Source organism: Phodopus roborovskii, unplaced genomic scaffold (assembly GCF_943737965.1).
Source record: "Phodopus roborovskii unplaced genomic scaffold, PHOROB, whole genome shotgun sequence".
NCBI classification, from domain to species: Eukaryota; Metazoa; Chordata; class Mammalia; order Rodentia; family Cricetidae; genus Phodopus; species Phodopus roborovskii.
Genome location: NW_026126585.1, coordinates 17265431 through 17276646, shown reverse-complemented (window position 1 = coordinate 17276646; position 11216 = coordinate 17265431). Strand labels below are relative to the sequence as shown.

The window sequence follows — 11216 nt, the reverse complement described above, 5'->3', positions numbered from 1 at the left end:
CACCCAGGCCAGGAATAGCTCTGGGGGAGGAACTGCAAGGGCCCCTTGAGGAGCATACTACCTCGCCATCACCCCAGCTAGACCTCACAGCCAAGGTGCCAGTCCAGTGCCCAGATCGGGGAGGGCATAGACAGGTGAACGGGGACATCGCTCGGCTTCGGTAATGAGACTGGCCATCTGGGAAAGGAGACCAAGCCAGTTCCGTGAGTCTGTTTTCCTCTGGGCCCCCTTGGGCCCGAGTATCCATGGAGTGGAGCCTGGAATCAAGGACACTGGAACCAGCCTTGCTTGTGAGAACCCTTGCTTCTACCTATTCTGTCTACCCTGGTCCCCCAGTCTCTGGGGACTCTGTGAAGCTTAGGCCCCCTCAGAGGCGAGAACTGAGATGCCCAAGGTGAGGCTGGCCAGAGGCAGGTGCTCTAGTGTGAATCCCAGGAAAGGGGACTGACTGTCTTGGTTAGTGTTCAGCTACCCAGTTCCCACTCTGGAGATAACTAACCCACTCCTTAATAATGGCATTAACTAACTCACGAGGGAAGCGTCCCATGGCCTAACCACTCCTTTAAAGGCTTCACATCTTAATGCTGTTAGTGGCAATTAGAGGAGTTTTAGAGGAAGCATTCAAACCATAGCAAGTAAGCCTGTTCTTGTTTCTGTGACGAGGCGGAGGAAGCCTCTGTTTTCAGTAATCCCCAGGCCTACTGAGAACCCCACCCTAGAGGATAAAACAAGCAGACTTGAGTTTCTTAGCCTCTTCAAAGGGGGCATTGACACAGACCTTCCCAGTGTGGAAAGCAGAGCTGGTTCAGCCAAATTTCTAGCCACTGATTCATTTATTCAAGATGTTAAGATTGGTAATAATTTGAAATCCAGAAAAATACCATGTGCCAGGAAGGAGGAGGAGCAGTCAAGATCTTCACTGTGGGCGGGAGAGTAGAGCAGAGCAGTGGTTGAAAAAGTGAGACAGGGAATTGGTGTCCGTACCAATGTGCCTGGCTGGTGGCTCTGGGCATCCACTCTGGACTCCCGGATGAGGCTGTTTGGGGTGGTATCACTTGTAACAGCGCAAGGCTCGGGGAAATGGCTGTCTTTGATCACGGGGTGGATAAGCAGCTAGAGAGCAGAAGCCAGAGGGCAACGAGATGCCCCAGCTGATCTCACAGACCAAAGGACGAGTCACAGAAGCAGGAGGATCATTTTGTCCTTGAAATCCAAACCCAGAGCCACAGGGAGCTCGATCTTCAAAGTGCATCCATAGGTGGTAGCCAAATAAAAAGGAAGGCTCTGCCAAGGTTAGCCTAAAGTGACAGCCTCTGGGTGAGGGGACAAGGACGCACGTGACTAGAGGCTTCAGAGTGTCAAAGAGGTTTATTTCCCCTTTGATACACAGAACCTCTTTGAATTAGATGAATTAGATTTCACACACTGGTAAGCAGGCATGGTGTATCCCACAATTTAGGAATAAATGGACTCATAATTTATTTAGGGCTGCCAACAGCATTCTGGCTCTTTCTCTTTGTGAGGACAGTGGCACAGCAGTATGGCTGCCTCTCTAGCCCAACTGTTCCCCTATGGAATGTCAGCAGAGAGCCTATGAGCCTGTGGGTCCAATTCTGCCTGGCTGTCCATGTCCTCTGAGAGGTGACTCAGTGTTGTGCTGGGTAGGGAGACCCGATCTCCACCCTGGCTTCTGACTCTGCAGCTATAAGTGAATGTGACTAACTGGGCAGGACCCTGAGTCAGCCCTGAGAACCTATCCCGTACTGGGAGAAGGAGGAGGGACGCACTCAGGGGACAGGGAGCTTCCTAAGGGAGCTCACAGTTCTGAGGTCTCAAAGACCTTGTTTGGTAGCGTGGACAGTGGGCAGGAGTTAGGGACCGCTTGGTCCACTAGCCAGCAAGATGTGCCAGGCATCCTCTGCCCCTAAGACCCTGGGCAGGCACCTTGCCTTTCACAGAGTGGCAACCTTGGAAACAGCTGCGTGTGCCCAGCTCCAGCTGGTTCAGATTTCAGGGCAACAGATTGGTACTGGCTTCTTTATGTCCCAATGTGGAGTCACCGACATCAAGCCATCTAACGATAAATCGTATAATCCAAACATCAAATCCCAGTCGGTTTAGAATACATCCCATCCAGGCTCCCTGAATAAAGTCATGCCCGGGCTCTGGAAGTCCCCAAGCCCCTGGTGAGAGTGTCCCCTCCTCACAAAGGCTGAGAAACTGGCTTGTCTTCTGAGCCAATACTATTCAATCTTTCTCACCCCCTGTCTCAGGCCAGCTGGGGCAAGGAAGCTTTGATCTCTTCATGAGCTGGGGGAATAGTGTGGGGCAGGAGTAAGTACAAGACAGAGCTGGGGACAAGGAAAGCACCTAACTGTTGACAGCTTTCAGTCAGCAGCTGGGTGGACTGCCTTTCAGATAATGAACCTTGGGACACTTAAGAGTATAAGGCTAGAAGGCCAGCTCTCAAGGGTCCAGAGAGACCCCCCAGCACGAAGGGTACGTGAAAGACACCGCCTTCCATTCTGGCCTGTGGTCATCTCTCTCCACCTTTAGAGGATCAGAAGAAATGCGCAAGGTTAAACATTCAGTCTCCTTCCATAAGGGACTTAGTTTGGAAGTCTGCCGGACGATGGCTTTAGTAGCTGGGTTGCTGTCAGCCACACTTAGGTAAAGCCTAAGTTTCCACCTCCCATTGAGACCCCCTTGGGGAGTTGGCTCAGAGGTTAAGAGCACTGGCTGCTCTCCCAGAGGTCCTGAGTTCAATTCCTGGCAACCACATGATGGCTGACTCCCATCTATAGTGGGATCTGATGCCTCTTCTGGCAGGCATACATAAAGACAGAACAACCATATGCATAAAATAAATAAATAATAACAAAAAGACCTCACTTCTGTCAGCTCTGATTCCCAAGTCTTGGAGAGAGAGGAATCCAGAAAAGATAGGGAGGCGAGCACCATGTCCCATGCACATAGAGACGACACATTGCTAAGCTCTTGTACTTTATTGAGGCGCTGGGGAATTAGGAAATGAAGTGGGATGGAGATACGATCATGTTCCTAAGTGAAGGCTTCAAGCCGGGCTTTGCAGAGGGTATAATTAGTATGGGCACTGCATCTTGTAAGATGTTTGCCTAGTTGATGGTATAACTTGCCAAACTGGCGTCCTTTGGTCAGGAGAGCTGAAGGGACAGGGGTTGTGCCGGCCTTGGAGTCTGAGAATTTCCCTTGCTCAGCAGAGGTGTACTGAACCTCATCTCACACCGTGACTCTCAGGACCCCATGGTCCTACCCTGCTTCTCTGGTCACCAGGGCTGAGCCGTGGCCCCTACAGGGGAGGGCAGCTGAGGCCCAGCTGGGGGATTTAGCAGTACAAGTGGCCAGAGCCCTGGCTAGAGGTATGGGTTACCAGGTGGGAAAGAAAAGCTAAGCCGTAGCAAGGGCCTCCTTGATGGCGCTGGTGAGTGGGAAGCGTAGGTTCTGCCCACAGAAGGAACCCCGGAAGTCATCCAAATCCAACGCCCACACCATGGCTCCTGCCAGCTGCTTGCTTTTCAGATACTGCACCTGGCGGAGGAGGTCAGGAGCAGGCAGGGTTGGTTGTCTAGGTGAGGTGTGGGGGAACTGTGCTCTGGGGCCTTCCCCAAAAGACCCCCACACCCAAGCTCCTCCCTGGCGCAGGAGAGCAAATCTAGCTGCTTCTTTGTTCTGGGGTGTGGCTTCCGGGACACCTACCTTGTTTTTGACACTCTCCTGGTCGTCATACCCCACCCACTGGTTGCCCTTGGTAGCGTAGGGAACCTGCTGGCCAAGGAGTCTATGCACCTGGGCTCCTTTGAGGAAATCGCAGATCTGAGGAGAGCGGGTGGGCGGGGTGAAGCTTGTCAGGTCTCCAGCAGTCACCCTGCAGTCCTGTAGCCTCCCTCTCCTGAGGCTACAGGCTGCAGGCTTCATGCAAATTTATGAAAAACAGATGCAAATGTCCCAGAGTTCAGCTGCTGTTGTCTGAAGCTGCTTGCCTCCTCCATCTTTAACTGGGATGTGAGGAATGTGAGCTGATACCCAGGGCTGGCCCCAGACCACTTGGGGCATCAGAGGCCTACACCCACAGAGACTCTTGGCCATTGCTTTTCCTGGAATGGAATGAAGACCCCAGGTCTGAGGCCAGAGGGATATTTCAGGAGCTTGGGACCTGCTGGAGGCTTTCCGCGATAAGAGGGTTAAGCTCCCCTTTGGTGTTCCTAGAGAATGCTAGGGCCAACAAGCATTTTTATTCCCAAAGGAGAAACTGTGTGTGGTTAGGGAGGCAAGGCCCCTCTTCCCTGGGGCAGCCTGTGAAAGCAACATCGTTACTTACCTCATAGTAGGCGAGGATCCCTTCCTCCTTGGTGAACCGGCCTGGTAATCCTGGCCCTGAGATTGGAGCTCCCACCCTAGTCTCAGAGGATGCCAGAGTGAAGCTCTTCCCAAAGGTGGGGATTCCCATCACTAGCTTGCTGGCCGGGGCTCCCTGCCTCAGCATGTACCCCACGGCGTAGTCCTGGGGTAAGACAGAGACAGCAGGAAGGGTTAGCAGGGCAGCGTGGTGCGCAGCCAGGGCTGCCTGACAGGTGCAGTGGCGATATAGGGCACAATCGGGAATCCCCGTCCCTCTGGGAACTGATAATGCCAGTTAAAAGAATGACTTTAAAGGTTGTTCTTGAAAAGCTCCTTGTAGGCACAAGAAGGGATCATTAATGTGCGACAGACAGAAATCGGCTGGCTGGCTGGCTCGGTTGCACAGTGAATAAATAAATGACAGGCTGGAACCTCTAAGGCTCCCACCTCTCTTCCTTCTGTCCCCTCTTGCTTTCACTGGGTCCCCAGCGAGACTTTCCTCAGTTTCCTGATCTGTGCAATGGCTTCTGTAACCTACCTGATAAGGAATGTACTGGAAGAGAGGAGGGTGCACTGGCAGGGGGCAGTGCTTTGTGTCTCCCTCCCATCTTCCTTCCAGGAACCTACCACGTTGCTGAATCTGTCAGAACTAGTGTCCTTTAGGCCTCGATACAGGGGGCTGTGATGTCCTGTGGTTTGGCGCCAGGCTCCGTGGAAATCATAGGTCATGAGACTAATAAAATCCAGGTGTCTGAGAAAAAGGAGTTGGAGGTGAGGGGGGAAGTTAGAAATGTCCTTGATTTCACAGCCTAGACCCAGCAGGATATGGGAAGCAGGCATCTGAGAAATCGGACATTGACCCAAAGCTCCAGAGACTGCTGTTCTGACCGCTTCTCCAGAGCCACTCCGAGGTGTGGGCTCTGGGTCCTGGTGGTCCCAAGGGTGAGAATGGGCTAATCCGTGAGGCTCCTAGTCCACACACACACACACACACACACACACGCACGCGCACACACACACACACACACACACACACGCACGCACACACACATGCGCACATGCACACTCACGCACGCGCACGCACACACAGGGGCTATTCTCTGCCTCACATCAGCCCCCATCCCTGACACACTTGTCTTGGCAAAAGCCTGTTAAACATGCCACGGACAGCCTAGTATGGAACAAGAACCATCAAAAGCTGGCTCAACCTACATTCATTCAAGGACGGGAGTGCTCCACAGCCCTATGGAGAAGGGGCTGGAGGCAGAGCGTGAGCTTCGGAGACTCAGAACAAATGGGTTCGCATCTTTCCCGTGGGACGTTTAAAACACCAGACTAACTACACCCCTAAGGTCCTAAGGGGGACTGAAGTCCTTGAGCCTTACTCCTGAGTTTCCCATGACTTGACTGTGCCCTAGGAAGAGATCCTGCATGGCTGTTGGCAGCTCAAACTCATGTGTAAGGAGAAAGGGCTGGAGGATAGGAAAGGGAACGGCCTCCCCCTGCAGTCTGACAGTTTTCTAGCCTCTCCCCACTCCAGCACTCCACTGGGCTTAGCATGGAGACAGCGTCCTGAAATGTCTGGTACACTGTACAATTCCTTCTACTGCCTCTTTAAAAATTCATTCACAGCCACGCTCTCAGTTGGCCAACAACATTCCAAGTGAAAAAGGAAAGTATACGGGCTCATTGAGGCCCCTTTAACAATTGGGAAACTGAGTCACGGAGAGCGGAGAGACTTGTGAACGTTTATATGTCAACATTTGGGAATTCCTGAGTCTTCATGGGATGCTAGGGCCAGGTGGGGGAAAAGAATGCTGCCTGCAGTGGCTTCTGGGGTGCTGCCAGGGCAGGGGACTCACTGGGATATCCGGGCGATGTCGTAGCCACTGTCAAGGGCCACCTTCCCTGCCGACACAGCTGCGCTGAGCAGGAGTTTCTCTGTCCCTGGTTGGACTTCTTTTGTGAATTCGGCCTTTAGTTCCTGAGTGGAGGCAAGCAGGGAAGGGGGAGGGGCCAGGTGCATGAGAGGGAGAGGCAGATGTGAGGACATCAAGGTCCTGGGGTGTCTGTCTTGCTGACCTCCTCACCCGCTGTGGTCATTGATGGGCCTGGCGGTCAGGCAGACTGAGTGGTCTGTCCCAGCCCTATCCTCAGGATTTGAGAGCTGGGGGGGGATAGCCACCTGAGTTTGGTCCCCCCCCCCAGAACATACATGAGAAAGAATAGAAAGCTAGGTAGAGTGGCGAGTGCTTGTAACCCCAGCACTCTGAGAAGCGGAGGCTGGCACAGCTTCAGGGTTCGATGCCCAGCCAGCCTACTATACTTGGTAAATTCCAGGCCAATGAGAACCCTTAACCCAAAGGAACAGAACAAGGCAGATACAGTGCTTGGGGACACCTGAGTTTGGCTCCCACACATATTTTGCACATATGAGCATTATAGCCCTGCACTCACACATTCATCTGTCGGGAAATTTAAGTCCTTGCCCCTCACAGCTCTCCCTGCCCACCCAGCTGTAGAACTCCCGCGCTCTCAAGGTTGATCAGACAAGGTTGTTCTCATAACTTTCCGGTGTGCAGGGCCCGTGCCTTGACCCCAGGTGTGGGCGGTGCATGATTCCTCCTATGCTTAGCCCATCCCCTGGCTTGGGTAGATAAGCCCATCACTCTCTGTAATAAAGGGAGCAGCTTCCTCTTCAGTTCTCGTGGTGGTCTGTTAAGTGTTTCAATCCCGACACCCTCAGCCAGCTCGGTACTCTGGCTGCACAGGCCTCCCTACACACACACACACACACACACACACACACACACACACACACACACTCAAACTTGCATATATACATATGCATATATACACATTTTTTTTAATGGTTTGGACCAATATCACCCTCATAACCTATGTTCACCCAACAGTACTTAATGATTCCCTGTCTTGGAGAGGCCACCACGTGGTGGGTGAGTACATGTGTCTGCATTTTGCTTTACATGAAATTACAAGGTCAAAGAGATTCTCCATGGTACTGCTGATAATTTGTTTACACTATCTCTCTGCCCAGCCCTCAGATTGAGCTGTGTACACAGTGCGTGTTGGGTAGCTGGTGGCATCAGTTTGGGACTGGACATTAGACAATAGACACCTCACTAAGTGGGCAATAGGTAATGTAGAGTGGGCACCCTGCTGAGCTACGGGCTTTGGCCTCTTAGGACTCTGCCCCCACCTCCCGCAGAGGCTCTGGCGGCTTCCTTACTGAAGCCCTTCTGCTCATCCCTGGGAGGTTCCTGGGTGAAGAGAGCTCCGTGCTATGCCCTCCCCACACCTCTGCCCTATGCCGAGCACCTTGACCAGGGCGGTGAGATGCTGCTTGTCTCTTGGGCCAGGGTAGAGCCAGGCAAGATCCAGCCCATCAAAGCCATGGGCCCGCAGAAATGGGGCAACCGACTTTACGAAAGTCCTGCGTCTCTGAGGGTTGGAAGCAATCCTGGAAAATCTAGAACAAAACCACCACAGAATGAGCGTGACGCTCATATGCCAAGGACCCTGCCCCTGCAATGGGGTTGCCAGGGCTTGGGAGCAGGGGGCCTGAACTGCTAGACCCAGGAGAGCCTTCTGGGAACAGCATCTGGTCTGGGAACTTGGAAAGGTTTGTATTTAGGGGCTGACGTTCCTCGTATCCCAGACTGGCCTGCCATTTTGAGCAGGTTGCAACCCGAGTCAGCACTTGCCTGTCTGTAAAATGGGGTAACTGCAACATCTATGCTGTGATGGACGTAGCAGGAGAGAAGGTTCCTGGTGGTCTCCCAGCCCTCTCCCAGCCCTGGCTCTGCTCTCACGGCTCCAAGGCGCCTGTAATGGTCTCAGCCCTCTCCATCCCCATAGCTTCCTCTCAGCCTTCATGGTAGCAACTTGGAAGGTGTTTTCATGCCTGAGATGTACTTTGAAGAGCTTTGCAAGAGCTAGGCTCACTGGCATGTGCCCACAACCCCAGCACTTGGGGACTGAGGCAGGAGAATTGTCCAAGGTTTGAGGATAGCCTAGCCTGGCAACTTATCAAAAAAATAAATAAAATAAAAAGGCAAAACCATTGCAGAAAGCATTCATTTTTTTTTTTTTTTCTAAATCCCTTTCCGTCTTTGGCCCAGGTTTTTCAAATACATATAAGACAGCCACAGCGGAGGCCTGCGTGTGCCCACTAGTCTAGAATAACTATAACCCTCAACAAGTCTTGCCTAACTCCACCCTGCCCCGGCAACAAGTCCTACCTTTGTGAGCCGAAGTTCCATCCTCCAACAGACAGGAGGGTCTTCAGGTTGGGGTTTCTGTGGGGCAGGAGAGTGGGGGGAAGAGGGGTGGAGTGAGCTGCCATCGACACCTCCAACCCCGTATCTGCAGCCCTAGAAGAGTTCTTGCTTGCAGCCAGGCAGGATTAGGTACCTGCTGCCAACACTGGTGTTGTAGGTGGACACGGGCTCCCTGGTGGTGACTCAGAGGTTCCCACAGTGGGCAACGAGAGACAAAGGGGCTCACAAGTGGCACCATGCTCCACAGATGAGGCTGTGGAGACAGGACTGAGCCTCGGAGATGCTTCCTGTCAACTTACCACCATGTCAGCGTCACCCACCCAGGTTGCCCTCCCGCCGGAACCAAGGGTCCCTGGCAGCCCACCCTCAGGGGGGTTCTTGGGTCGCTGCTGCCCCGGACCAGCCCAGCTACGTATCCTCCTCCCCCTCCCTGGCCAGCTTGTGGCCCTACCTGGTTTTAAGTGCATTCAACGTGCCGTAGAGTGTCACATCATTCCACTCCCATGTGTCAATCTCATTGTCGCTGATGTTGGCAAAGCTGTAGATGATGTGGGTGCACAGGAAGTGGTTGATGGCATCTGGGAAGCAGCTTCCATCGCCTTCCCGGTACTGGGACCAGTTGGTGTAGTAGCAGACCAGCTTGTATGCAGAGCCTGAGGGAGAAACCTGGGTTGGGACTGAGCGCCAAGGTGGTGTGGAGGTGTGGGCCTGAGGGTAGGGACACAGTGAGCGAAATGAAAAAGTCTTAAAGGAGAGGAACTGGTCCAGCCTCCCCTCCCTGATGCAAGCTGGTAAGAGAATGGCTAAGGACTGAGAACTTCCTGAAGGCAGTGGCTTCCGAAAATGACAGAGGCCTGGCTGCGCCATCCAGCGGCAAGAGATGCCCTGCCAGCAGGCTCACTCTACAGTGGGGTCTTTGATTAAAGGGGGGCTTTGTGGGACTCTCCTCTGTCTCAGGGCGGGGCTGACCCTACCTGGTAACCTGTCCAGAAAGGCAGTCCATAAGCTGGGGCTCACCGTCACAGGGTCCAGGGGTTCCTTCCTTTGTTCTAACTCTAATTCGGCTTACACTTGGCCAAGGGAGCAAACAGTGAGCCTCGCTCACCCCTGTGGCTCCTGATGGCTGTCCCCCAGGGCAGTTTGTAGCGGTCTTCCCTGAATCTGAGCCTTTTAAAGTCTGTCATTTTGAAAAAGTTCAAATAAATGGGAGAGTGGAGACTAAAACATAGATCATATACCCATCACCTTGGCTTAACAAGCATTCCCAAGCCCCGTGAGCTGCAGAAGAGACTGGAAGAGTATTCTTTTGTGCTAGGACCTCCTCCAGGAGGGGGTGGGTACTCACAGCACTGGAGTAGCATCAGGGCTACAACACCTGTGAGGAAATCAGCGTCAGACTTGGTGGCAGGGAGGGGCAGCTGCTCTTCCTCCTGCCCCCTCCCCAGGCCAGGGGAGGCCCTGCCACCAGCTGCCCTCCTCCTTCCCTTCCTCCCTCTGCCCCCCACCCGCCTCCCCTTCCTGCAGGCCCACTGTGCAGTAGCTCTTTGAACAGCTGGGTCCCTTTAGCCTGAAAATCTGCAGTCCCGCCTGACCCAGCCCAGAGACCTGTCAGAGCCACCCTCACATCCATCCTGCCAACAGCAGCGCTGGGCATGGTGGCCTCTCCCGCTACCCAGCTTCCTAGATGGGGTGTCTTCCCCGGTCCTTCTTATACCCACCCCACTCTACTCCCCACACCCCCAAACAGCCCTCCTTACGGGAACTGAGGCGGAGAGCCCGTGCAGGAGATTGGGAAACCCTAGAGTTTTGAAAGCCTTGGGCCAGGTCTTGCAGGACCTGCCAGCTGAAGGGCCATGGGGCGATGATGGAGGGCCTCCCTGGGCGTGACGGTCACATCTCAAAAACCTTCCTGCCATGCCTCCTCGCCCTACCGCTGGCTTCTTGCCAGTGCTCTCCCAGCTTCCCTGGCACTTCCTGTCTGTGGCTCCAGGCCCTCGGCCAGGCTGAAGCAGGCACGACTGTGTTATGTAAGCCATGGCACCCAAACAAGGCCACCATTATATTGCCTAATTTTCCCTCTGGTTTTCTGTTTCCTGGCTGTTTGCACACTTGGCCGGAGTCTAGGTAAGGACCGGAGAGCGCTTGGGGGCCTGGGGAGGGGTCCCAAATCACCCCCATTTTAGCAGTTGCTGATTATTGAATCTGGAGAATTGGGACAGGGGAGAGAAATTCCCGAGAAGGCTCTGAGCCCTAGGGCTGCCTCCTCCTCTGTTGAATGCCAGTGCAGAAGACTGGGAAAAGCTCTGTTGTGAGCCCAAGACTGCGGTGAAATGACGCAGGGTAAAGGTGGGGGCCTCCTGGGAGCAGCGGCGGCCGCAGGCTCTCAGATCGATACTGCCTCTCCTCTCAGTGATGCTTTTGGAACCTAAGGCAATGAGGCAGCCCACTCTAAAGCCCACAGCGGCTTCCAGGGGCTCCTAGTGAAGGAAGCAGTTCAGACGAAGCCAGCGCTCTCCTGTGGCCCTGGCTTCCGCCCTC

General features: G+C 53.8%; 1 protein-coding gene across 1 annotated transcript; it reads right to left on the bottom strand.

The window, feature by feature from the left end:
* Positions 1-2990: 2990 nt before the first annotated feature.
* Positions 2991-10353, bottom strand: Chi3l1 (chitinase 3 like 1). The gene is made up of 10 exons (XM_051203926.1): positions 10284-10353; positions 10024-10053; positions 9130-9331; positions 8640-8696; positions 7717-7867; positions 6240-6361; positions 5005-5128; positions 4358-4540; positions 3736-3852; positions 2991-3567 (listed from the first exon to the last, which is right to left on the bottom strand). Exons 1-10 carry the CDS (start codon positions 10330-10332, stop codon positions 3427-3429), a joined length of 1176 nt encoding a protein of 391 aa, XP_051059883.1. The 5' UTR covers positions 10333-10353; the 3' UTR covers positions 2991-3426.
* Positions 10354-11216: the final 863 nt, after the last annotated feature.